Consider the following 26,336-nt stretch of genomic DNA (forward strand, 5'->3'; position numbering starts at 1 on the left):
GGAGGAGGAGGAGGAGGAGGAGGAGGAGGAGGAGGAGGAGGAGGAGGAGGAGGAGGAGGAGGAGAGGAGGAGGAGGAGGAGGAGGAGAGGAGGAGGAGGAGGAGGAGGAGGAGAGAGGAGGAGGAGGAGGAGGAGGAGGGAGGAGGAGGAGGAGGAGGAGGAGGAGGAGGAGGAGGAGGAGGAGGAGGAGGAGGGGAGGAGGAGGAGGAGGAGGAGGAGGAGGAGAGGAGAGAGGAGGGGAGGAGGAGGAGGAGGAGGAGGAGAGAGAAGGAGAGAGGAGGAGAGGAGGAGGAGGAGGAGGAGGAGGAGGAGGAGGAGGAGGAGGAGGAGGAGGAGGAGGAGGAGGAGGAGGAGGAGGAGGAGGAGGAGGAGGAGGGGAGGAGGAGGAGAGGAGGAGGAGGAGGAAGAGGAGAGGAGGAGAGGAGGAGGAGAGGAGGAGGAGGAGGAGGAGGAGGAGGAGGAGGAGGAGGAGGAGGAGGAGGAGGAGAGGAGAGGAGGAGAGGAGGAGGAGGAGAGGAGGAGGAGGAGGAGGAGGAGGAGGAGGAGGAGGAAGAGGAGGAAGAGGAGGAGGAGGAGAGGAGGAGGGGTGGAGAAGAGGAGGAGGAGGAGGAGGAAGAGGAGGAAGAGGAGGAGGGGAGGAGGAGGAAGAGGAGGAAGAGGAGGAGGGGAGGAGGAAGAGGAGGAGGAGCTGTGGGGCTGCAGCTGATTCACACTGAAACCAGTTCAAAGAAATACACGAGGAGGAGGAGGAAGAGGAGGAGGAGGAGGAAGAGGAGGAGGAGAGGAGGAGGGGTGGAGAAGAGGAGGAGGAGGAAGAGGAGAAGGAGGAGGAAGAGGAGAGGATGAGGAGGAAGAAGAGGAGGAGAAGGAGGAGGAAGAGGAGAGGATGAGGAGGAAGAAGAGGAGGAGAAGGAGGAGGAGGAGGAGGAGGAGGAGGAAGAGGAGGAAGAGGAGAGGAGGAGGAGGAGGAGGAGAAGGAGAGGAGGAGGAAGAGGAGAGGATGAGGAGGAAGAAGAGGAGGAGAAGGAGGAGGAAGAGGAGGAGGAAGTGGTGGAGAGAAAGAGGAAGAAGAGGAGGAGGAGGATGAAGGTTACCTGGACGACGTCAGCGACAGACAGGAAGTCAGTTCCAGGAAAGACGCTCTCTTCGTCCTCCTCTTCTTCACTCTTCCTCTCGATGATTTCACCAGTGCGTGATGGAGGAGGAGCTTCACCTGCATCCAGCTGCTCCGCCTCCTGTCAGCACAGAAACACCTGTCAGTGACCTCTGACCTCTGACCTCCTTTAACTTTATTGCACAGTTTCAGCGAACACAAAAACTAGGACAATAAAGTTAATCAGAAATGTAAACAGCCGACGACAAACAGAGCAGAAGAAGAAACTCCAGGTGTTTCAAACACCTGTGAACAAAGTTCAGGCTCCTTTAAGAAAACAGAAAATAAAGGTTTGGTAGCAGAGCGTGTGCGTCTGCGTAGAGACCTGTGGTGTAACCTTCGTCATGTGATGCTCACCTGTGAATCAGGTATACGACTCTCATTCAATATCAGGAAGTGAAGCTGAAGCTGCTTCCACACAAACTTCCTGTTTCCTCTGAACACTTTCAGTTTCCTCAGTTACAAAGCAACAGTCTGTCTGTCTGTTTACCTGTCTGTCTACCTGTCTCTCTTCCTGTCTCCCTGTCTGTCTGTCTCTCTGTCTCTACCTGTCTGTCTGTCTCTACCTGTCTGTCTGTCTCTACCTGTCTCTCTGTCTCTACCTGTCTGTCTGTCTCTACCTGTCTCTCTGTCTCTACCTGTCTGTCTGTCTCTATGGTGCAGCTGTTGCTTAGCAACCAGATGTGCCTATTCAGACACAAGAGTTGAATTTGTGAAAGAGAAAGAGTGTGTGTTTATTTGTGTTTGTGTGTGTGTGTGTGTGTGTGAGTGTGCGTGTGTGTGTGTGTGAGTGTGTGTGTGTGTGTGTGTGTGAGTGTGAGTGTGTGTGAGTGTGTGTGTGTGTGTGTGTGTGTGTGTGTGTGAGTGTGTGCGTTTATTTGTGTTTCTGTGTGTGAGTGTGCGTGTGTGTGAGTGTGTGTGCGTGTGTGTGAGTGTGCGTGTGTGTGTGTGTGTGTGTGTGTGTGTGTGTGTGTGTGTGTGTGTGTGTGTGTGTGTGAGTGTGTGTGTGTGAGTGTGTGTGAAGTGTGTGTGTGTGTGTGTGTGTGTGTGTGTGTGTGTGTGTGTGTGTGTGTGTGTGTGTGTGTGTGTGTGCGCTTAGTGTGTGTGTGTGTGATGTGTGTGTGTGTGCGTGTGTGTGTGAGTGTGTGTGTGTGTGTGAGTGTGTGTGTGTGTGTGTGTGTGTGTGTGGTGTGTGTGTGTGTGTGTGAGTGTGTGTGTGAGTGTGTGTGTGTGTGTGTGTGCAGTGAGTGTGTGTGGTGTGTGCGTGTGTTTTGTGTTTCTGTGTGTGAGTGTGCGTGTGTGTGAGTGTGTGTGCGTGTGTGTGAGTGTGCGTGTGTGTGAGTGTGTGTGCGTGTGTGTGAGTGTGTGTGTGTGTGTGTGTGTGTGTGTGTGAGTGTGTGTGAGTGTGTGTGTGTGTGTGTGTGTGTGTGTGTGTGAGTGTGTGTGAGTGTGTGTGTGTGAGTGTGAGTGTGTGCATGTGTGTGTGTGTGCGTGTGTGAGTGTGTGTGTAACTTAAAGCTGCTGTTTAACTCAGATACACAAGTGGGAAGCTGGTAACTATGGCAACATCCATGTGACATGAACGCACTGCGTCCGAAAATCAATAAATCGTCAGGATGTTTGAGTAGCTTCGGTTTCACGTTCACTCTCCACCATTCCTAATTATTTCACCGCCATTAGACGGTCTGAAGAGACGCAATGCATCTTGGGACAGTTTTTCTCACAAATCCACACGCGACGCAGCTGGAACGCCACTTTGACGTCACGCTTGGCCTGAAGAGTACGTTAGCCTCAGACTCACCTGTGACTGTAGCTCAGATGCTGCGTCGTCCACGGCAACCACACTAGATGTGGGAGGAGCTGTGGGAGGTGATGTCACTTCCTGTTGACGCTCAGCGAGACACCTGGAAGAGTCCATCCTGCGACGACCTGAGGGGGAGGACAAGGGGTCAACTTTCATTTTTAATATTATTTACTATTTTTTACTTTTGTAATTTTAATTTTATTTCACTATTTTATCATTTTATTTACATTATTTTTCACTGTTTTACTTTTAAATATTTTTTTGAATTTAGTATTGATCATTGAATCTTATTTCTGATTTCCTCTCAGCAACAGCAGCAGATGTGAAAGTTATATTAAAGCTGTTCTTTGAGTCCAGATTTTACTTTAAAAGGTTTTATTGATAACATTTTTATGTAGACGAATATTTTATAAATAATAAAACATCCACAGAGCTTTTAGAAAGGTGCGGAATAAAAGTAGCACTTTACCTAAAAAAAATATTATGATTGTGAATTAATCATTTTAAAATCGACGGGTCCAAAATGTTTTGTTTATCTCTCTGTCTGACGTTTGCTTCCTGCTTCTAACAAGGCCTGTGAGCCAATAGTGTAACAGCGTTGGTATCACGTGGTATAGCTGCCAGTTACTGTGGAGAAAACGGACACTGACGTTAGCACATATTAGCTAACTTAGCTTAATCGTCCGAACAACAATGACCCATAAAATTACAGTTCTGCATATTTAAACAAAATAAACAACAACTACCGACAGTCATAAAGTCCTTAAAACCAAAACTAACGTGTTGTCGAAGTTAGAAAAACAACAGCTTCAGTCCCCGAGGAGCTACGTTAGCATTACTGACGGTCGCGTCCAGTTAGCTAACGTTATACAGTAGTTCCCTCAAACAACGTACCGTTATAACGAAGATGCGTATCAGAGGAGATGTAGAAGCAGGCCAGGGTCCGACAGAACCGACGGCCCGGGGCCAGTACAAGTTTACGCAGGGCAAGTTGACTGACCAGTCACTGGTCCTTCCGGGCCGGTGGCGGACTGGTCCGCTTATGAAAAGACGGTCGCTCTTCTTTAAGGACGGAGCGGACGTGGGATCCCAATATATGACCGGTGTATCATGTCGAAGGTAAATTAAAGTTATACTGTTTAGGCCTGACTGTCGTTGAGGATCGTCTCATATAGCAGTCTGACGTTAGCCCTGTTAGGAGACACTTCGCTGAGGGACTTGTGGCTAGCTCGCCATGTAGCCAGCTGCGTTGAGCTCAACAGCTGCGGTACTCACGCTAATGTAAAAATCTGAAAATACTGACATCAGATCGTACAGCCGTCCTTTCTGTTATCAATGTTATCAATAGCACCTTTAATATTTCTAAATAAAAGTCTAAGAAGACTTATAAAAGGCTAAAAAAGACTTTTATTTGATAAATGTCCGTCGCCACACAGGGATTTCTGGGTAATGGAGTCCTTAATGTTCTAACCATTACCTCTTATTGTTCTGTCGATTCCTTTGTTTTGTTTTATTTGTTCATTCAAAATAAAATACACAAAATAAAAATGAATAATAATAATAGATGTTAATTAGTTTACTGACCCAGCGGGATCGCCATGGGAACGGAGTAATTGTCTGCAGGGGTCACTGTGAGGTCAGCTGGGTCACCAGAGGTCGGGTGGGAGGAGCCGATGATGTAATGATGCTGAGGTGGTCCAGGTGACGGACCGAGGGGAGGAGCCAAACACGTCTGAGTCTTACAGGACTTCACCTTCACACCTGATGGAGACAGACAGAGAGAGTTCCCAGCTGGAATCAAACCCGTGATGTTGCCGTTACACATCTGAACCACCCAAACCAACAGGACGCAGCGAGGACAGGAAGTTTAGCCCTCTGTTCACACAAAGAAACACAGTCTCTGGAGTCTGAAGCTTGCAGGTGTGTTACAGGTGAGCTCATAATTTACAGACTCAGCTCTGATTGGCCACTTTACTGGCGCAACAAAGTACTTCACTTCCTGATTGCTGCGTTTCCACACGTTGTTTTTCTTCTTAAAGTCCTGGGAGACGGACTCTCGACGGACCGCTACGACCCGCCACGCTAGCACTATCCTTAGCGAGTTAACTGCTAACAGGTTTACTGCCGGCTGGCTACGATTGGCTCAGGCTGCGACAGCTGACCACACTGACCGTCTGTTTGTCCGGGAGTTTTTATTTGCAAACTTGTTACAATGAGCTCATTTCAGAAGAAATACAAGAACGATACAAGTCACCGAGCTAACAAGGCTACCAAAAGCTAGCCTGCTGACGCCTTTGGTTTTCCCCACTGGTCACGTGACCCTCTCCTTGCAGGTCCTGGGAGCTCGGTCAAGTTTATCGTAGAGAAGTGTGAAGCCGTTGACGATCAGCTTGTCCTCCATTTTGTTTGACGTTCTTTTGTGTGAACCAGCTGACTGGTTGTCTCCAGGTTGTCCCTCCTTTTGAAATTTTTTCTAATGAAAATGATGTTGACCATGTGATCCCCGCTCTCTGCTGCACGCTAGCTAATGTTTCCTCTAGTTTTTAAATGATCTAGCTACGCTATAACAGCGATGCCGACGATGCACCGCGTGGCAGAGAGGAAACAGGAGAGAGGCTGGACACAAACACACAGTCGGTGTTTATGTTGCTAGCTAGCTTACAGCTAACGTACAGGTGGTACTCTGGCTGTTTGAGGCGAATAAACTGTCCAGCATTCACACTTACGTGGTTGTTGTTTCGTGTATCTATGTACACTGTTCTGTGTGTCGTTTATCGTTTAAACTCAATCAAATTTGAAACTTGAAACAAAAACCATTCTTCTGACCTCTGACGCTCTCCACAAGCCGGGGGCGGGACTTCCTGCTGAGCGGTGAGCCAGGTGAGCTGAAGCGAAGGTACGGACTCTTCTTCAGGGTTCGTCTCAGACCTTCATACGGAGCTCTGCCGTACAGACGAGTCAGGTACGACTCTCCGTCCACCACCCGCTCGCTGTCTGTCAGTCTACCTGGGACTCTGTCAGGCTCCGCCCCCTGCTGCTGGACATAGAAACGATCAATGACAGAGTCCTCACCTGTACATTACCGATCAAATCAATCACATCGATCGATCAGAGCCCAGTCTGACCTGTCTGTGTCCAGCTGTCTGTCTTCTGTTTCCTCTTCCCGCCACAGTCTTACTTCCTGTTCCTCTGAGCGCGCTCACTGGCCTCCCCCTGCCCGTGTGGGCGGAGCTCCCAGCGGCCCTCTGCTGTGATGTCACTGCGGCGTCTCTGCTGGCTGAGTGTCTGGTCGCAGCGTCTGCAGCTCTGCAGCGGACAGCGTCCTCTGAGGACATCTCGGCCTGAGGACAGGAGGAGAACTGAGACGGACACGACGACATAAAGCGGAGTAATCTGAGCTAACAGTCTGGTGTTTGGACGCCGTTTCCATGGAGACATGAAAGCCTCTGAAAACTCATCAGCCAGCGATCCTGCACGAACGCGTCGCACAGTTGGATCAGTTTTCTGAAGTTCTTCTCAGACGTGGAGTCTGAAACATCGCTGCTTCGTTATGATACTTATATTTAGCAGCTGGTGAGGAAGAGGAGGGTTTGCTCTCTCAGCTGCAGCACTGACGAAGCTCGCCTCCTCCTCTCACAGCGAATCCACCGATACGCCAGTTTCATCATTTAACGTCATCACAGAGCGGATCCTGCTTCCTGTTTAATAACACCGACACATTGAGTTGTTTACTTCCTGTTAGCTCACGTGCTGTAAAGCGTTCGGCTGCTCGTTCGTTTCAGCCGACGTGAATGAAACTGAGAGCAGAGACTGTTGGTCAGACTGCACAGGAGAAACAGTTCAGAAACTCTGATCTGAGAAGAACTTCAAACTGACTCCTGGGTAATAATAATAATAATAATAATAATAATAATAATGTAATGGTAATATAGCGGCTTCCTTAACCAACCTTGCCGCCGCGGTGAGGGTCAGAGGTGAGTCCTGGGTTCGAACATTTGTGACGCGCTTAATTGTCTGTACTTTACAAATGTTCTGAGGTCCAACATGCGTTTTGTAGGTTTATTGCACACGAGCCATCACAGCGCGGCAGACAGAGGACGGACATGACAACCAGATGCATAAAACAGGAAAATCAGGCGGTCAACAAAAATGACTGCTACCCGTCCCTGACTCTCAACAACCCGGCCTCAGGTAAGTGCGCACCTTTACAGACATACGTGCACCTGCTCCCGTGAGCTCCGCCCCCTCAGCACCAGACCAACCCACACACAGTGCACCCATGTTCTGTCTCCTACAGGTAATATTAATGTTAATAATGAATAATAATGATCATTTTACCCAGAATTCAAATAATTAACGTCTGACAGCTGCAGAAAACACCGTAGACCCTCGGCCATCAGAGACGACAGACAGTTCACAGACGGTCAGTAACAGTCGGCGCAGGCCGACCGCACCGGCGCCGCGCCTCTCGTCACTTGTACGTGAAAGTGAGTCGGGTGTTTATTCAGACATGAGAGCGAGCGGTTTCATCACCATCAGATTAAAGTGCTGAAACGGGACAGATGTGTTTCTCTCTGAGCTCTTCTCACTCAGGAAGAAGGACGTGCGGAGTAGAAAAAGACATTTCTGCTTCGATCTGTCCGTCGCGAGTCCGACAGTGTTACAGCGGCGCGATGATAAGTCAGCGGAGGACTCGAAACTACAGGCTACAGTTTTTACACTCATTTTCTAGGCCTGTTCCACGCAGATCAAGTTTTATCCTGGAATTCCAGGTGTTCCAGGACAACCCTGCTGAGAGCTCACCCGGATGTCTTTGGTCAAAGTGCTGATCCAGGCGTCCACGGTCTTCTTGATCCGAACCTCCTCGGCCCAGTCTCTGCAGAGGACAGAGGACACAGACTGATCAGAGCAGCAGACGGTCACTCTGTCTTCTTCTGTGGTGTTTGATGTTGGTATTTTATCATGAGATATAAAAACAGCAAGTCAGCTCTTCTTCTGGAAATCTGCTGTTTCTACAAACCCTGAGGAAGCATCATGAGCTGACACAGGACAGAGCGTGTGTTTATATTTATATATATTTATATATATATATAAAATAATAATGCTTTGCACCTTCACTATTTTGTTTTCGTATTCATGCATTTCTTTAATAACTCAATATATTTAGTTTATCACATGTAACAGCGCTGTTCGGTGCAGGACGCTCGGTTCTTTACGCCTGTAAGCCAAACATTTACTGTCACATTAGCGGAAAATACTCTAAATCACAAGCTGTCCAGGAATTATCCACGTCCCTGTGCAATCGGACAAACCTAAAAATATAAATAAAACCTTTTGGATGAATATAGTTCCAGATGAACGTCTGATGCGAGTGTGTTGATACAAGTTATACAGCTTGATGCTGTTACCTAACGATGATAATTAGCACTGATCAATCAAAGGAATGATGTAAAATGAAATGTATAATGTAAGATCTGCACATAGCTGTCAGATGAAAACCTTGTATCTCCTACGTCTTAATAACTGACGAACACAGCCCTGTTTTAGCCGTTGACCGGAGGCTTTTTGGCATTTTCCAAACGATTTTGAGTCTAAGGTGAAAAATGTTTTCAGCCGATATGAAGACCCGACTTCCTCCCCGATGGATTTTGTGACGTGTGGGGAATAAAAACAGCAGTGACACGAATCTGACAGGAACGAATCATCGCTGAAGGCAGCGGAGACAAAGACAGTGTCCCTTCAGTGAGACAGCTGTCAATCAAAGTGATGACCTCGTCACCGCCCGCAGGGCGCTCTGAGGCTGCCTGTCAATCAACACCATGAACACACACACACACACACACACACACACACACTCTGACTTTAATGCGTTTGACTGCAGCTCTGCACCAACAGTTCTCTACTGACGTGAAAAACACGATTCTTCTGATCAACTGCAGAACGCCGATCACTTCCTGCTGATCAGTTTCAATGATCACACTGCCAGCTGTTTACATTTACAGTCAGAATATAAATACAGATAAACTGTATTTATGTTTTACAAATTTCAAATCTCTTCTTCACCTCCAGTGCTAGCTACCTGTTAGCATAGCCATGTTAGCAACCTGCTAGTATAAGCTATTGTAGCCAAGATAAAGTCAGTGTTAGCTCTTTTAGTTTCTTAGCACATTAGCTGACATTTAGTTAATGTTTGCTAAAAGTTTTTGGTTTAACCATAATGTTAGCAGCCTGTTTATATAAGCTACCATAAAACAGCTTTTAGTTACCTATTAGTAATTATTAGCTTTTAATACCTATAAGCATTACCTACGCTTCCCTGTTAGCAGACATAAAGTTAACATAAGGTATGTGTTAGCGTTAGCCATCAGTCAGCAGACAGCAAGTTAGCATTAGCTACCTGTTAGCAGCCAGTGCCTCCAGCTGGCAGTGCAGGACCTCTCCTGTTCTGGCTCTCAGCAGAGACTCCAGGTTCTCCTCCAGAACCTTCTTCTGTCTCTGAACCTGACGGAGAACCTGACCCGCCTCCTCCAACATGGACGGAACCACAGGCCTCCTCTGGACCAGTACGGACTGGGACTGGGTTTGATGGGTCTGATTTTGTTGGGACTGGATTTGTTGGAAAGGGCTTTGATGGGACTGGGACGGGATTTGTTGGGACTGGACTAGTTTTGATTGAGACTGGTTTTGTTGGGATTTGGATTGTTGCAACTGGGATTGTTGGGGCTCAGTTTGTTGGGACTGGGATTGTTGGGACTTGGACTGGAAGTGGCTTGGTTGGGACTGGATTTGTTGGGATTGAGACTGGTTTTGTTGGGACTTGGATTGGAAGGATTGGGAGTGGTTTTGTTGGTAGTGGGATTGTTGGGACTGAATCAGGTTTTGTTGGGACTGGTGGTGGTCTGGTCCAGGTCTGGTGGTTTTGAGAGAGTTTTCCGGCTGTTGGACGACAGAAAGTTATTCAGACTTTAAATCAACAAACAAACAGCAGGAAGCTCCCTGGTGTTTCGACATCAATGATACTGAACTCGACTGTACTCTAGTTTTATTCTCTGCTAACTCACCGTCAGCAGCGTCTTCATCTCACTCTTCAAACGTCCCATCTCCGTCAGCATCTCATTGGCTCTCCTTGCCGCCGCCTGACTGTGATTGGCAGAAGACTGCAGGTGACTTCCTGCAGCTGGCTGGGTTGCTGTGGAAACGCTGGGAGCACCTCGGCTGTACCGGTCATCTCTGAATCAAAGAAGAAGAAGACAAACGGAGAGCAGCAGAGTTAAGAGTCGATATCCGGAGTCCCGAACGAGCTGAGGAACAGAGGGAACTCTCGGGCTAACAGGAGAGGGGGGGTTGTCCGCCGCCGGGGCTCGTTTTAAACGAAGTGACCCCTTTATAGTGATTTCTCTTTCATGGCACATGAGCTGTCGTGTCTCCAGTCTTACCTGCTGCACGACGTCACCTTTAACAGGGTGTTTGATGCGGTGATTTCGATATTTATTTCATTTTGAAATGTCTAAATATGTGATTTTGAAATTTAGTCAAAGTAAATGACCTACAGTAAGCAGGTTGAAATGAACCTGCAGCCCCCTCGGCCCGGCCTCAAGGCGCCACCGTGGGAACCACCAGCCCGCTGACAAAAAATCAGTCGACAACTATTTTAATAATTGTTGGCGACGTCTTCAAATGAGTTGTTTTGTCCGACCAACGGGGATTCACTTTACTGTGATACAGAACAAATCTTACACACTGAAGAAACTGTTATTAGAACGACTATCGATTATCAAACATGTTGATTAACTCTGCTGTTCAATTATTAAAGTTATGGACCAAAAGTTTCAGCAACACTGTTTGTATTAGGGCTGTCGCTTTTTATTCAAAGGAGCTGTTTGAATTCAAACTTTACGATCTTTAATCACAGAACTGTGTTTGAGGTAGTTTGGTTTCTGGTCCAGCGGAGGGCGCTCTTAACATTCACTGTCAGCTCGACCTGTTGACCCGATCAGTAAACTAAGCTAATCAATAAAACAGAGGAGGACACTAGCGAGCCAAGCCGAGCTGATCAGATCATCAGGACACGAAGCATCTGAGAAGCGACCAACAAACATCAGACTTAAATGCAGCTGTTACTGTGCAACCACAACACACCTGAGACACAGGTGAGGCAGCGGAGCCACGTCACCTGTACAACCAGAAACCTGCGGAGCCACGTCACCTGTACGACCAGAAACCAGCGGACCCATGTCACCTGTACAGCCAGAAACCAGCGGAGCCACGTCACCTGTACGACCAGAAACCTGCGGAGCCACGTCACCTGTACGACCAGAAACCAGCGGACCCATGTCACCTGTACGACCAGAAACCAGCGGAGCCATGTCACCTGTACGACCAGAAACCAGAAACCAGCGGAGCCACGTCACCTGTACGACCTCGTCTGACTGCAGACTTTGCACCACACTCGTCCTCAGAAGCTCTTAAAAAGGCCGATCAGAGAGAAGATTTATATTTATATATTATATATAGAGAGATGAAGCCTGTTGTTGATTTTTGTTGATTTTTATTTTTTATTAATTTGCCGTTTATTTTACCAGGAAGTCCCACTGAGATCAAACATCTCTTTTACAAGGCAGACCTGGCCGAGACAGCAGCTGTTCAAAATCACAACATTTTAAAAAGCAACATAAGAAGATCAGCTATGCGAACACAGAGAAGAGAAACAGCCACATGCAGAACTGGAGACACGACAGGAAACAGCAGGAAAACGCCGCCAGCGACGGCCGTCTGCCGTTTCCTGAGCGTCGCTACGGTCTGCTGCCTCTGGAGTCAATCAGAGGACGCCGGTGTGTGGGGGGGATGGGTGGGGACAAAATGGCCGCCACTATAACCTCCTGCTCTGTCGTTCACACACTGCTGCTGTTGCTAGGCAACGGCTCAGTGGTTTCCCATGGTGACAGCGAGCGAAGATGCTGATGGAGGAGAGAGGGAGGAGGAGGTGAAACAGGCTTCTCCTCTCTGTAGACCTTTACGTGCCACCAATAATTCATGAGGTTTGTAGTAACGGAGGGAGATGAATATTAATGCAGTGTGTGTGTGTGTGTGTGTGTGTCAACCTTTTCTTTCATTTTGTCCTTGTGGTTTCCCATCATCCTCTCTGTCTCTCTCAGGTAAAATGGAGGATTTACAAGATGAATGATCATATGGGATAAATGTGGGTCCATTAGGGCTAAATATGGGACCAAGTGGACCCACTTGGACCAAAAATGGACTAAACGTGGGTCCAAATGTTCTAAATCGAGACCCACTTGGGGTCCATTTGGGCTAAAGATGGATCTAAAGGGCTGAATATAGACCCATGTGGGCGAAATGTGGGTCTATACGAGCTAGAGCTGGTAAAGGTGGACCCATCTGATGTAAAGGTGAACCCACATAACAGAGCCGCGTGGGCTGACACCTGGACCGACGCCTGGACCGACACGTGGACCGACACGTGGACCGACGCCTGGACCGACGCCTGGACCGACGCCTGGACCGACACGTGGACCGACACGTGGACCGACGCCTGGACCGACGCCTGGACCGACGCCTGGACCGACGCCTGGACCGACACGTGGACCGACGCCTGGACCGACACGTGGAATTAATTTGAGCTCAGCTTCAGTTATAAATAACTACAAAGGTTCAGCTGAGATCTGTGATCAGGTTTTGTTGGTTCGACGTCAACTCGACCAATCAGACGGAGACAAAGAAGCGTGAGACAGGGACGACGTGTCAGGAGGGGGGAGGCAACACCTTTCCGACCGCTCGTTTGTCTGTCAGAAAGACAGAAACATGGGGGAGGGGGGAGATAGCACTGACATCATCGTCTATAAATGGAGTCGACGCTGTGAGACGCTGACCTCTGACCTCATCACCTGTCACCTGCAGGGTCAACAGCCTCCACTCAGCTCGCTCAAATTCAAATAAGCTTTATTGGCATATTAATGACGTATTACTGAACATCATGTTTCATCTGTCACCGTCTCTGCCTCTTTGTTTCCTCGGCACACTGCTGAATAAAAGACGAGGCTGGTAACCACGGCAACAGCAGCATCCAGACAGGCAGACAGGCAGACAGGCAGGCAGACAGACAGACAGACAGACAGGCAGGCAGGCAGGCAGACAGACAGACAGACAGGCTTGTTTACTCGTGTACATTGTGGGATCGAGTGTTCAGCAGATCAGCTGTTTTCATCTGACAAATATTCAGCAGCTGCAGAGTAAAAGTCTGTTTTCATTCGATCCATTTATGTATTTTAGTAAATACGTACAACACACGAGTCAGACTGTTGCTAATGATTAATAAAAAGAAAATATGTGTGTGTGTGTGTGTGTGTCTGTGAGTGTGTGAGAGTGTGTGTGTGTGAGTGTGTGTGTGTGTGTTGACAGTGAGGGTTAAGGTGCCCTTGGCTCAGTGCAGCAGCTCTATGCGTGCATGCTAACGTACACACACACACTGTGGGGACTCCAGGGTGGTTTCTAAGGAGTCCTCACACGCGCACACACACACACACACACACACACACACACACACACACACACACTCTCTCCAGGTGTGTTGTTGCTCAAAGAAAAAAATCTGCAATGCAGCAAGAAAAACAAACTGCTGAGAGACTCGCAGAGTTGGTACTATTACCTATACTGCTATTACTGCTAATACTGCTAATAGTGCTAATACTGCTATTACTGCTAATAGTGCTAATACTGCTATTACTGCTAACACTGCTATTACTGCTAATAGTGCTAACACTGCTAATGCTGCTATTACTGCTAACACTGCTAATGCTGCTATTACTGCTAACACTGCTATTACTGCTAATAGTGCTAACACTGCTAATGCTGCTATTACTGCTAACACTGCTAATGCTGCTATTACTGCTAACACTGCTATTATTGCTATTACTGCTAACACTGCTATTACAGCTAATACTGCTATTACTGCTAACACTGTAAATACAGCTATTACTGCTATTACTGCTAACACTGCTATTACTGCTAACACTGTTAATACAGCTATTACTGCTATTACAGCTATTAATGCTAACACTGCTATTACTGCTAATACAGCTAATACTGCTATTACTGCTATTGCTGCTAATACTGCTATTGCTATATCACTCACATTATTTTCTATATGACTGCTACCGATACTACTGCTGCTAACACTGAAACTAATACCAGAATACTGCTTGCTGCTGTTGTAAACAGGTACTACTGATACTGGCACTGCTACAGGTTTCACGTACTGCGTACATCACAAGTTATTGATAATGAAACACTTTTGTTCCCAACATGTTCACTCAGAAAACACAAGTCGGGTTTGTTTTTCTTTAACATCAACTGCTGAAGTCTTTGTGTGGCAGTAAAATATTCACATGCGGCTAACACCAATAATATTCCTACTGATTACTGTACCATTACTGCAAATACTACAACTGCAATGATAGAGTTACTGCTGCTGCTACTGCTACTAATGTAAATACTGCTGCTTCTTTATGAAATGGCTGTACAGTCAGGTGCACCACTACAGTCAGGTGTACTACTACAGTCAGGTGCACCACTACAGTCAGGTGTAGCACTACAGTCAGGTGAACCACTACAGTCAGGTGCACCACTACAGTCAGGTGCAGCACTACAGTCAGGTGAACCACTACAGTCAGGTGAACCACTACAGTCAAGTGTAGCACTACAGTCAGGTGCACCACTACAGTCAGGTGCACCACTACAGTCAGGTGTAGCACTACAGTCAGGTGCACCACTACAGTCAGGTGTAGCACTACAGTCAGGTGAACCACTACAGTCAGGTGCACCACTACAGTCAGGTGCAGCACTACAGTCAGGTGAACCACTACAGTCAGGTGAACCACTACAGTCAAGTGTAGCACTACAGTCAGGTGCACCACTACAGTCAGGTGTAGCACTACAGTCAGGTGCACCACTACAGTCAGGTGTAGCACTACAGTCAGGTGCACCACTACAGTCAGGTGTAGCACTACAGTCAGGTGCACCACTACAGTCAGGTGTAGCACTACAGTCAGGTGAACCACTACAGTCAGGTGAACCACTACAGTCAGGTGTAGCACTACAGTCAGCAGTACACAGTGTTAATACACACTCACTCACTTCACGTCCGCTGGTTTTAACATTAACATATTATTCTCAAACTCTGCCCGTCCTGCCAGCAGCTGTGGTCTCCGTGGTAACCAGCACTGACACACCAGCGCCCCCCGGAGGACGACAACACGTCTGTCACGGACCTCATGCCGTCCTCCGGTCTCACTGCTGTAGTACAACATTACTGAGTGCTAGCTCTGCTAGTACTGCAGATATAAGCAGAAGCTAGTAATGCTGCTGCTTGTCACTGTGGTCACGCCCCGCCATGAAAACGCTGAAGGCGCCGCGCTGCTACGACCCAACTGCTCTGATGAAGCACACTGACGCCTTCATTCACTAATTCCAGTCTCTTGTGCTTTGCTGTTTTTAGAGCAGCTAACCATCACTGACACTCAGCACTTCCTGCAGATGTTTCACATTAAAAGCCCACCAGGAAGAGCGATTATTTATTCCCTTTGTTTCACCGACAGCAGCTGAACGGTCAGCGGCGTGGTATTGTTGTTAACCACAGGAAGTAGCGGTGAGTATGACGGGACTCTGTTGCACAGGCGGAAAGTAACTAAGTACATTTACTGTAAGTACAGTTTCGAGGTACTTTACTTTGAGTATTTCCATTTTCTGTTCTTCTACGTCACAGAGGGAAATACTGTAAATTTGAATGCACTATATTTATCTGATAATTTTGCAGATTCAGACTAATAACAATCTATAAATTATAGATTAAGATAAAACTTTATTGATCGGGGGAGGGGGGGGTCACAAGTTACCCAGCAGGATATAAAGTCATTAAAATCAGCTGGACCTTCACCAGCTGCAACACTAAAGTGATGAACACATGAATGATTGATGAGCGCTTTAGCTTTTGGTACTTTTACTGAAGTAAAAATAAGCAGGACTTGAATCTGAGTATTTCTACTCGCATATTACTACTTTTACTACAAGATCTGAGTACTTGGTCCACCGCCGCTCTGCTGTTTACTGATGCTGTGGAAATAAACGTCACCGGGTTCATCGAGACAAACAGGTAAACAGGAACAGGAAATACGACCGAAGATGAAACAGGAAGAGAAGGAAAGAGCGGCCACATCTCGCGTGACGCGTTGCTCTGATGTTTCGTCACACTTTACACACCTTTTACCCAAAACTCAGTTCAGCCGCATCTATTCAGACAGAAGGAAAGAAAAGTCATGCCACTGAAAAGTTCATACCAATGGAATTTATTACAACGGACTCAGCTCCAAGGCACGTTACAAGATCAATGTGTTCATCATGTTCATGTGTCGCTGCAGGAGCAGAAATACAAAACAGTGCTGCTGGCCGCTGAATCCAACCTTACAGGTAAAAAAGGAAAACGGAGGAAGGCTGACGAGAAAAGCTTTATTGCAGTAAGAAAATAAAAAAAACTAAACAAATTCACAAAAATATATTACAGACCGAATAAATGAAATTAAAAAGTGAAATAAATAGTTTGAAAACTTCTCTACGAAATAAAAAGGTTTTGTTTTTACAGACACACGATGAAGTCCGTCACTGTGACTGAGAGCTGTCTCGCTCTCTGAACAACACATCACACCATCACTGTTCACACCTCCGTCACCTCCACCACGACACAAACACTCCACCTCCTCTTAACATCCACATGTAGAATATTTATACGTTTCTCTCAGCGTCTCCGTCCCGGGACGGGTCCGGCTCTTCGTTAAACCGCCAGTCTGCCGCAGAGAATAACTTCACTGCGTTTCATCCACCTGGCGGCAAACACGCGACGATCGATCGATCGGAGCGAATCGATATCTGCTTTCATCCGGAACTAAATCAGTCCGCTGCTCGCTTCACCTCTTTAACTGAAGCCGTTTGTGTTTCTGAGGCTCGGCCGCAACTAACGACGATTACCGATTCATCTGCCGATCGTCTCCCAATTAATCGATTAGTCAATAAAATGTCAGGAAAGAGTGAAAAATGCCCGACTGAAGCCAAAGCGACAAAATCACAGCTGCTCCACTTCCTGTCAGCTGTTTCCAAAATCCCTTCAGACGTCTGATGAACTACAGCAGTGAAGGGTGGAGGGGGTCAGGACTGGGTGGAGGGGGTCAGGACTGGAGGAGGGGGTCAGGACTGGGTGGAGGGGGTCAGGGCTGGGTGGAGGAGGGTCAGGACTGGAGGAGGGGGTCAGGGCTGGGTGGAGGAGGGTCAGGACTGAGGGTCAGGACCAGAGGAGGGGGTCAGGGCCGGGTGGAGGGGGTCAGGACCAGGTGGAGGGGGTCAGGACCGGAGGAGGGGGGTCAGGGGCTGGGTGGAGGGGGTCAGGGCCGGGTGGAGGGGGTCAGGACTGGAGGAGGGGGTCAGGGCTGGGTGGAGGAGGGTCAGGACTGAGGGTCAGGACCAGAGGAGGGGGGTCAGGGCTGGGTGGAGGGGGTCAGGACCAGGTGGAGGGGGTCAGGACCGGAGGAGGGGGGTCAGGGCTGGGTGGAGGGGGGTCAGGGCCGGGTGGAGGGGGGTCAGGGCTGGGTGGAGGGGGGTCAGGTGGAGGAAATACTGAATCTCTTTGTTCAGTTTTAATCTAATTTTTCATTTTGGCCTAAAATTGGTCAATTTAAAGAATTTTAAGCCTAAAAACCACCAGAGTCGGTCTTGAAAAGCCACCCGGTCTAATTAGTGAGGAAAGTCCCAGAAAGACCGGTTGGCAGTTCTTTAGGCCGGCGTCCTCGGCGGACCGACAGTCCTGCTGCTCCGGTCTTATCTGGATTCATAACAGGGACGGGACTCACTATTTCAATCCACTGACCTCTTCACTCACTCATTCATTAACTTGCAGCAGAGACACAAAGGCTCTTCCTCACCGAACTCTTCATCTTTAACACTCGGACGCTCAGAGAGCAGGCAGCGGGCCGATGGGTCACTGTTTCAGACACTTCATGGACTAAACGTTCCTCAGAAACAAACATCACCCCTCTTCTAGAGTCCTGAACAGGCTGGACGACAGATTCACCTTCATCACGTTCAAGAAAATCAGGTTTTCATTTTAAGAAACGTTTTCTGTTTGCTGCGAAACATCTGATCCGGTCTCTCTCTATCAGCTGGAGATTCTGGCGCCTGTCTCAGACTCAGACCCCCCCCCCCCCCGGTAAAAACAGGCTGCGACTGTCCCGCTCAGGCAGGGTGAAGCTGTTCGATCGTCAGAATCACAGCAGACTGAGCAGGCTGCAAAACCAAATCTCAAGATTTACCAAATATTCTAAAAGTGAAGTCAAATAAAGTGTCGGGGACGACCTACAGCCAGGAAAGACTTGAACTACACCAAATTATTGTAATAAAACCCACATGTGGCCTGATGTCACGATATTATACTGAAATATTGGTATTTTACACTTTTACGTTCCTTACCTCGTCCGTATTTCTCCTTAAAATTAAAAGTTAACGGCGTTTCTAAAGAATAATCTGCAGTCCTGATTCTGTCCTCTGCTGTTTCACCTATTCAACATCCCACCTGATCAATAATCACTCATCAGCATCAAGACATTTTTCATTCAAGACATTTCTGAAGAAAACTCAGTAATCTGAAGTGTTGAGGCTCAGCAGCGTCTTCCTCCTCCTCCTCCTCCTCAGGGGTCTCTCTCCTTCTTTACCTTCACATCTCCGGCCAGGATGGTGGCTATCTCCCCCTGCATGAAGGCCCAGGGCACGTTGGAGCCGACCAGCGGGCACTTCTCCCCGCTGGGGCAGTACACCTCCCCGGACGCCCCCTGGGCCTTGATGCTCTCTCTGGAGCAGGGGAAGCAGAACTTGTGGCTGGGGACGGAGGGACACTGCACGAAATGCGTGTCCTCTAACCGTTCGTGGCAGATCGTGCAGCACAGCGGCCCGCTGTTGGCCATGGGGGAGTCGGGCACGTTCTGCGCGTGCACCTGGTCCATGCCACCCGCTGACTGCGCCGTGGCGGACAGTCCGAGGTCTCCGTTGCGGGACGAGAGGCGCCTCTGACCGGACACAGAGGCGGGGGACACCGGGCTGCTGCTGTTGTGTCTGGAGGAGGAGGTGGTGGAGTGAACCGAGTCTCTGTCCTTGTTGGGGGAGTGCTCGTTCCCGAGCGTGTCCGCGACTGACATGAGCGCGGCCATCGGGGACTGCCCGCTCCGCGGAGGAGCGGCGGACTCCGGGGGTGTGGCGCGGCCGGAGGGGAGGCCGGGGTGTCCCGGGCCGAGCGGAGGCGGCGGCCCGGCGAAAGAGCTCGCTGCCATGGAGAGTTTGAGGGCTTCGGTCTGGCTGTTGATCCACTGCTGCCTCTGCTGCTCCTCCGTCAGCTTCAGGCCGCCCTCCGCTGAGTCCGGCTCCGGGGAGGCTTTCCTCTTCCTCACGCCGGCCCTGGAGCCGCTGCTGCCGCTGCCTGAAGCCAGGGCTCGGCCGGGAAGCACCAGGGAGGTGGGCAGCAGCGGGAAGCTGCCGTCGATGTAGGGCTGCGGCAGCATGTCCCCCCCCACACCCTCCTTAAAAAAGCGCAGGGACTCCGGTAATAAATCCCCCAGCAGACGCCAGTCCCCGGAGCCGTGTTTCTTCTCGTACTCCAGATATTTAAACCCGGAGGACAGACCTCTGCCGAAGTCCTTCATGCAGTCCTGGTACATCTGCTTGGCCACCCCCGACGCGCTGGAGAACACGTTCCCGGAGCCGCTCGGGTACTCGATGAAAATCTTCAGCTCGTACTCCATCCCGGGTTTGGACACGGCGTCGAAGGCGAACACCCTGCCGACCAGCCCGTGGTCTTTCTTGAAGCGGACGTCGAACGGGGTGGAGCCGGACAGAGTGACCAGCGTGTCCCTCACCGTCTTCGGCTTGCTCGCCCACTCCTCCTGCCGGTTCCGGAGACTCTCGCTCAGCTCGGACAGAGCCTCCACGTTCCGCTGCTTCTCCTTTAGCTCCCGCTCCTTGTCCGTGCTGGACACCGAGGCGGGCCGCTTCCCTCCGGGTTCAGACAGCCCCATCTGGCCGGGCAGCGAGACACCGACCATGGAGCTCTGCGGGTTGGCTCTGCCCGCCGTGCCGTGCGGGGCCGGTCCGTTCAGCAGGGTCTGAGGCAGCAGGTTCGGGGGTACATTCATCTGTCCCGGTGCCGACACCAGCCCGCCGTGGCTCCTGCTCCTCGCGTTCGGGCTCTGTCGGTTCAGCTCGGGCGGTCCGTCGTCCGGTTTGAACCCGTTAGGTCCTGCGAGTCCGTTGGGCAGCCTGCTGCTGTGCCCGCTGTAGTCAAACCGAGCCCGGCTATCTGCACCGAGCGAGTACCGGTCCAAACCGGGCTGCTGAGACTTCCCCGGTCCGTCCGCCTGGTGGTGGTGGTGATTCAGCTGCCCCACCGGCTCTTTCCCGGTCATTAACACCGCCTGGCTCTTCGCCACGGCGGGCTGCGGCGGAGGCGGCGGTCCGCCGGCGGGGGACCGGCCCTCCTGGAAGCCGTGAGCCCGCTTCAGGTGGCGGGCTGTCTCGATGACGAACTCGATCCGGTCCGCGCCCTCGTAGTTGACGCAGCCCCGGCACACGGGCTCGGTGAAGTCCCAGATCATGGCCCAGGGCATGCGGGGCAGGTCGCACAGATAACATGACTGTCTGCGGGACGAGGAGACTTGCGGGGAGGACATCTTGCCTCTGCCCGTCTCCCTCCCTGCCTCCTCCGCGGAGCTGCTCGGCTGGATCCACAGAAACAAACCCGGAGAGGAGGCGCGCAGCTGCAGTGGCTCCTCTTATTGTTCCCGCTGCTGTTGGAGCTCCGTGTTGTGCTGCAGAGGGGGGGGGGCTGCTGCGTTTTTTTCCCTGCATGCCTCACTCCGAGACAAGCCGAGGAATTTCAATTGTGCCCCCCCCCCCCACAGGAATGCCACCTGGTAGAGTCAGTGACGTCATCGCCCCCTCCTCCTGCAGCTCCTCTGGACTGAAATAACATGATGCCCCTTGTTGCCCCCTTCCCCCCATCTGCGTCCCCAGTCTGAACCGTCACTCATCAGAATCACTTTATTGATCCCCGAGAGGAAACTCTGCTGCCAGTCAGTCACACAGGAACAGAAATATAATCCACTATAATACAGGTCCGAAAATAAATCAAGTACAAAGTGGGTTTACCGGTTGATAATAATAATAATAATAATACGGTATAAAGGAACCTTCATCAGATCAGACATCAGGCCCTCCGCACCGTCACTGTCCCGCCTTTACGCTTCGTTCCACAGCAGACCATCATCATCCTCATCATCATCATCATCATCCTCATCATCATCCTCATCATCATCATCATCATCCTCATCATCATCATCATCATCCTCATCATCATCATCATCATCATCATCATCATCATCATCCTCATCATCATCATCATCATCATCATCATCATCATCATCATCCTCATCCTCATCATCATCATCCTCATCCTCATCATCATCATCATCCTCATCATGCCACTGACGGACTGCTACAGACCAGTCTGTGAACATGGTGGTGTTGAAGGTGGAGGTTGGTGCTGTGAAGGTGGAGGTTGGTGATGTGAAGGTGGAGGTTGGTGCTGTGAGGGTGGAGGTTGGTGCTGTGAAGGTGGAGGTTGGTGATGTGAAGGTGGAGGTTGGTGCTGTGAGGGTGGAGGTTGGTGATGTGAAGGTGGAGGTTGGTGCTGTGAGGGTGGAGGTTGGTGATGTGAAGGTGGAGGTTGGTGATGTGAGGGTGGAGGTTGGTGATGTGAGGGTGGAGGTTGGTGCTGTGAAGGTGGAGGTTGGTGCTGTGAGGGTGGAGGTTGGTGATGTGAAGGTGGAGGTTCCTGATGTGAGGGTGGAGGTTGGTGATGTGAGGGTGGAGGTTGGTGCTGTGAAGGTGGAGGTTGGTGAAGTGAAGGTGGAGGTTGGTGCTGTGAGGGTGGAGGTTGGTGATGTGAGGGTGGAGGTTCCTGATGTGAAGGTGGAGGTTGGTGAAGTGAAGGTGGAGGTTGGTGCTGTGAAGGTGGAGGTTGGTGATGTGAGGGTGGAGGTTGGGTGGAGGTTGGTGAAGTGAAGGTGGAGGTTGGTGCTGTGAAGGTGGAGGTTGGTGCTGTGAGGGTGGAGGTTCCTGATGTGAAGGTGGAGGTTGGTGAAGTGAAGGTGGAGGTTGGTGCTGTGAAGGTGGAGGTTGGTGAAGTGAAGGTGGAGGTTGGTGCTGTGAGGGTGGAGGTTGGTGATGTGAAGGTGGAGGTTGGTGCTGTGAGGGTGGAGGTTGGTGATGTGGAGGTTCCTGATGGTGGAGGTTGGTGCTGTGAGGGTGGAGGTTCCTGATGAAGGTGGAGGTTGGTGAAGTGAAGGTGGAGGTTGGTGAAGTGAAGGTGGAGGTTGGTGAAGTGAGGGTGGAGGTTGGTGAAGTGAAGGTGGAGGTTGGTGAAGTGAAGGTGGAGGTTGGTGCTGTGAAGGTGGAGGTTGGTGCTGTGAGGGTGGAGGTTGGTGATGTGAAGGTGGAGGTTCCTGATGTGAGGGTGGAGGTTGGTGCTGTGAAGGTGGAGGTTGGTGCTGTGAGGGTGGAGGTTGGTGATGTGAGGGTGGAGGTTCCTGATGTGAGGGTGGAGGTTGGTGCTGTGAGGGTGGAGGTTCCTGATGTGAAGGTGGAGGTTGGTGAAGTGAAGGTGGAGGTTGGTGATGTGAGGGTGGAGGTTGGTGAAGTGAAGGTGGAGGTTGGTGCTGTGAGGGTGGAGGTTGGTGAAGTGAAGGTTGGTGCTGTGAAGGTGGAGGTTCCTGATGTGAAGGTGGAGGTTGGTGAAGTGAAGGTGGAGGTTGGTGCTGTGAAGGTGGAGGTTCCTGATGTGAAGGTGGAGGTTGGTGAAGTGAAGGTGGAGGTTGGTGCTGTGAAGGTGGAGGTTCCTGATGTGAAGGTGGAGGTTGGTGAAGTGAAGGTGGAGGTTGGTGCTGTGAGGGTGGAGGTTCCTGATGTGAGGGTGGAGGTTCCTGATGTGAAGGTGGAGGTTGGTGCTGTGAGGGTGGAGGTTCGGTGCAGAAGCTGTCTGCTGCAGAGTGAAGGAGAAACATCTGTGTGTGTTGCTAGGCAGGTTTCAGCCCCCCGGCGTCTCCTCTTTGTTTCTGTCGGCTAAACGAGGATAAACGAGGACCTGCTGCTCATTGGTCGATCGCTCTGCAGCCTGTTTAATAATCAGCTAATCGCTTCAAAACTGCCAAATTCACCGATTCCCCCTGATGCATTCTGGGAGCAAAGTTATCAACCTCCAGCGAGGGTTTAACGTCGGCACACACACACAGATCAGCTCCGGCGTGCCTCTGATGGATACTGTGTGTTGCCATGGAAACGCGCCTGGCGACCGTGCTGCGAGGAGGAGGAGGAGGAGGAGGCTGAATACATGAAGAGCCGCAGCCTCGTTCGCCCCTGACTCTCGCTCTCTCTGAATGATTATGCAAATCAAGCGACACACACACACACACACACTCACACACACACACACACACACACACACACTCTCACACACACACACACACACACACACACACTCACACACACACACACACACACACACACGCGGAGGGTTTAAATAAAGATAAAGCTTTGAATCTTTAGTTTCACTTATTCAGTGCGATAAAGCGGAAACGCTGTGCTTCCTGTTGCTGAAACCAAAGATGATCTGTGTTGGTAAAAAGCTACAAGAAGCCTGTGGGCATAAAAACAGTAAGCAAACTACGACTCCCAGGGTGCATTTCACCAACAGACAGCCAATCACAGATCACACTGCTGACAAAGCTGATTTTGCTGCAGGTTTTGGATCAGTTGAGCAGCTCTGAGCCATGTTTTCCTCACACTGAAGTCACTCTGATTCAGCCTCTGACTGGCTTCTTCTCCATGGCAACGGCGGCTGAGGCTCATGGGTATTGTAGTATTTATCCGGTGATCAGATCAGAAACCCGGCTGATCTTCACGTTATCTTTTCTTTTGGATTCTGTTTAAAGGAGGATGTGAAGTGGGGAAAAGCCCTTCACTAATCTATCTAGAGTGCTCCATCAATAATATGGCTTCCTGTTTGGCTCCTACAGTAAATGAAGATTTGGGATGTGTTTATTGATCCTATCAGAAAGCAAACGGACTCCGCTGCAGGAGTTAGTAGTGTGTGCTGGTTTTAGATCTGACTTGTTCAGAAACAACACTGAGAGGCTGCAGCCGAGCTAGCAGCTCTGTGAGGCTGCACCGGACACAGCGGGGCTTTGAGCTAAATGCTAACGCCAGCATGCTAACATTCTCTCCATGACAATGCTAACATGCTGACGTTTAGCAGGAGTAATGTTCACCATGTTCAGCATCATAGCTTAGCGTGTTAGCATGCTAACATTAGCTAGTTAGCAGTAAACACAGAGTGCAGCTGAGGCTGATGGGAACGCCATCAGCTCTGCAGGTGTTTGGTCAGAAACCAAAGTGTCGGACACGTTAACATGTCGACCTGATGGTGGCGCTGGATGGAAAATCAGAGGATCAGCAGAGTTATTACAGTTCATCCTGAGGGGAGCATGAACGATGAAGCACGTTTCATCACAGTCCAGCTGCTGATGCTTCAGTCTGACCTGATTATAAAAGAAATGTGGTGATTCAGAAGTCTGGAAGACGAGAATCCTGGTAACTTTGGAGACTTTTCATCTCCACATGTCCAACACACCTGACACACACCAGAGACACACCTGTCACACACCTGACACACACCAGACTACACACCTGAGACACACCAGAGACACACCTGACTACACACCTGACACACACCAGACTACACACCTGAGACACACCAGACTACACACCTGAGACACACCAGAGACACACCTGACTACACACCTGACACACACCAGACTACACACCTGAGACACACCAGACACACACCTGTCACACACCTGACACACACTTGAGACACACCTGACTACACACCTGACACACACCAGACACACACCTGAGACACACCTGACTACACACCTGACACACACCAGACACACCTGAGACACACCTGACTACACACCTGACACACACCAGACACACACCTGAGACACACCTGACTACACACCTGACACACACCAGAGACACACCTGACTACACACCTGACACACACCAGACTACACACCTGACACACACCAGACTACACACCTGAGACACACCAGACTACACACCTGACACACACCAGACACACACCTGAGACACACCTGAGACACACCTGACTACACACCTGACACACACCAGACACACACCTGAGACACACCTGACTACACACCAGACTACACACCAGACTACACACCTGACTACACACCTGACTACACACCTGACACACACCTGACTACACACCAGACCACACACCTGACTACACACCTGACTACACACCAGACCACACACCTGACACACACCTGTCACACACCTGACACACACCTGTCACACACCTGTCACACACCTGACCACACACCTGACACACACTTGACACACACCTGACACACACCAGACCACACACCTGAATACACACCTGACACACACACACCTGACACACACACTGACACACACCAGACCACACACCTGAATACACACCTGACACACACCTGACACACACCTGACTACACACCTGAATACACACCTGACTACACACCAGACCACACACCTGACACACACCTGACACACACCTGACACACACCTGACACACACCTGACTACACACCTGACACACACCTGACACACACCTGACTACACACCTGACACACACCTGTCACACACACCTGACACACACCTGACACACACCTGTCACACACACCTGACACACACCTCACACACACCTGTCACACACACAGATGTGAAGTGTTCAGTGATGAATTCAGGCGTCTGCTCGATGTTAAACTCAGTCTGCAGGATTTGTTTTCAGCAGCAGATTCTGTCTCTGTTTAACAAAAGTGTCACGCTCAAACCCACAGATCCCCCCCTTCACCTGGTTAGCTCTGGCCATCGGTCACGGCGGGCTGTTGCCAGAGCAACTGGGCCCGTCTCCACGGTGGCGGCGGCGGCTCTGGTTGCCGAGGAGCTTCGCTGCTGGTTGCTAAGGACATTTGCTGATGGAGAGAGAAAACAAAGCAGTCAGTAGAACACAGCACAGACCTTACAGAGCAGTGGACGCCGTTCCTCCACTGAGCTGCAGCCACAGCCACAAACACGTCGTACACCATCTCAGGTACAGGTGGAGCGGCGGTCGGACCTGATGGGGGCACTGAAGGAAAGGTCAGAGGTCACC

At 50.2% G+C, this 26,336-nt stretch overlaps 3 protein-coding genes and 1 long non-coding RNA gene across 14 annotated transcripts in view; 2 read left to right on the top strand and 2 right to left on the bottom strand.

The window, feature by feature from the left end:
- The window catches only part of kiaa0586 (KIAA0586 ortholog), a 57,811-nt gene that overhangs the window by 21,669 nt on the left and 9,806 nt on the right, over positions 1-26,336 (bottom strand). For 8 of the 10 annotated variants that reach the window (XR_006374554.1, XM_044166504.1, XM_044166503.1 and 5 more), the window contains 9 exons: positions 26,037-26,157; positions 10,019-10,187; positions 9,355-9,893; positions 7,761-7,833; positions 6,083-6,298; positions 5,784-5,994; positions 4,542-4,718; positions 2,955-3,082; positions 1,095-1,235 (listed from right to left, as the gene is read on the bottom strand). Coding sequence is in view for 9 of the 10 variants with exons in the window: in XM_044166504.1 (XP_044022439.1) it covers positions 1,095-1,235; positions 2,955-3,082; positions 4,542-4,718; positions 5,784-5,994; positions 6,083-6,298; positions 7,761-7,833; positions 9,355-9,893; positions 10,019-10,187; positions 26,037-26,157 (1,775 nt within the window). In the remaining variant the exon portion in view is untranslated. The remainder of the gene's footprint in view (positions 1-1,094; positions 1,236-2,954; positions 3,083-4,541; positions 4,719-5,783; positions 5,995-6,082; positions 6,299-7,760; positions 7,834-9,354; positions 9,894-10,018; positions 10,188-26,036; positions 26,158-26,336) is intronic. The other 2 variants (XM_044166502.1, XM_044166507.1) reach the window with 1 other exon arrangement.
- Positions 18,435-20,960, bottom strand: irf2bpl (interferon regulatory factor 2 binding protein-like). Its single transcript, XM_044166511.1, has one exon. The coding sequence runs from the start codon at positions 20,726-20,728 to the stop codon at positions 18,701-18,703; it is 2,028 nt and encodes a 675-aa protein (XP_044022446.1). The 5' UTR covers positions 20,729-20,960; the 3' UTR covers positions 18,435-18,700.
- On the top strand, positions 21,433-24,376 carry LOC122861703 (neuroblast differentiation-associated protein AHNAK-like). Its single transcript, XM_044166512.1, has 2 exons — positions 21,433-22,091; positions 22,552-24,376. The coding sequence occupies exons 1-2, from the start codon at positions 21,573-21,575 to the stop codon at positions 23,179-23,181; spliced, it is 1,149 nt and encodes a 382-aa protein (XP_044022447.1). The 5' UTR covers positions 21,433-21,572; the 3' UTR covers positions 23,182-24,376.
- LOC122861708 overlaps positions 26,330-26,336 on the top strand; it is an 8,842-nt gene continuing 8,835 nt past the window's right edge. For both annotated transcript variants that reach the window (XR_006374555.1, XR_006374556.1), the window contains exon 1: positions 26,330-26,336. This exon is cut by the window's right edge and continues 1,220 nt beyond it. This is a non-coding gene — a long non-coding RNA (uncharacterized LOC122861708).

The sequence above is a fragment of the Siniperca chuatsi genome, linkage group LG15, assembly GCF_020085105.1.
Source record: "Siniperca chuatsi isolate FFG_IHB_CAS linkage group LG15, ASM2008510v1, whole genome shotgun sequence".
Classification (NCBI taxonomy): Eukaryota; Metazoa; Chordata; class Actinopteri; order Centrarchiformes; family Sinipercidae; genus Siniperca; species Siniperca chuatsi.

Excerpts from the sequence above, each read along its gene's own strand:
- LOC122861703 (XM_044166512.1), top strand. The coding sequence starts at position 21,573 with ATGGTGGTGTTGAAGGTGGAGGTTGGTGCTGTGAAGGTGGAGGTTGGT. Across the intron at positions 22,092-22,551 it reads TGGAGGTTGGTGATGTGAGG|GTGGAGGTTCCTGATGTGAG; the intron begins GTGGAGGTTGGG and ends GGTGATGTGAAG.
- irf2bpl (XM_044166511.1), bottom strand. The coding sequence starts at position 20,728 with ATGTCCTCCCCGCAAGTCTCCTCGTCCCGCAGACAGTCATGTTATCTG.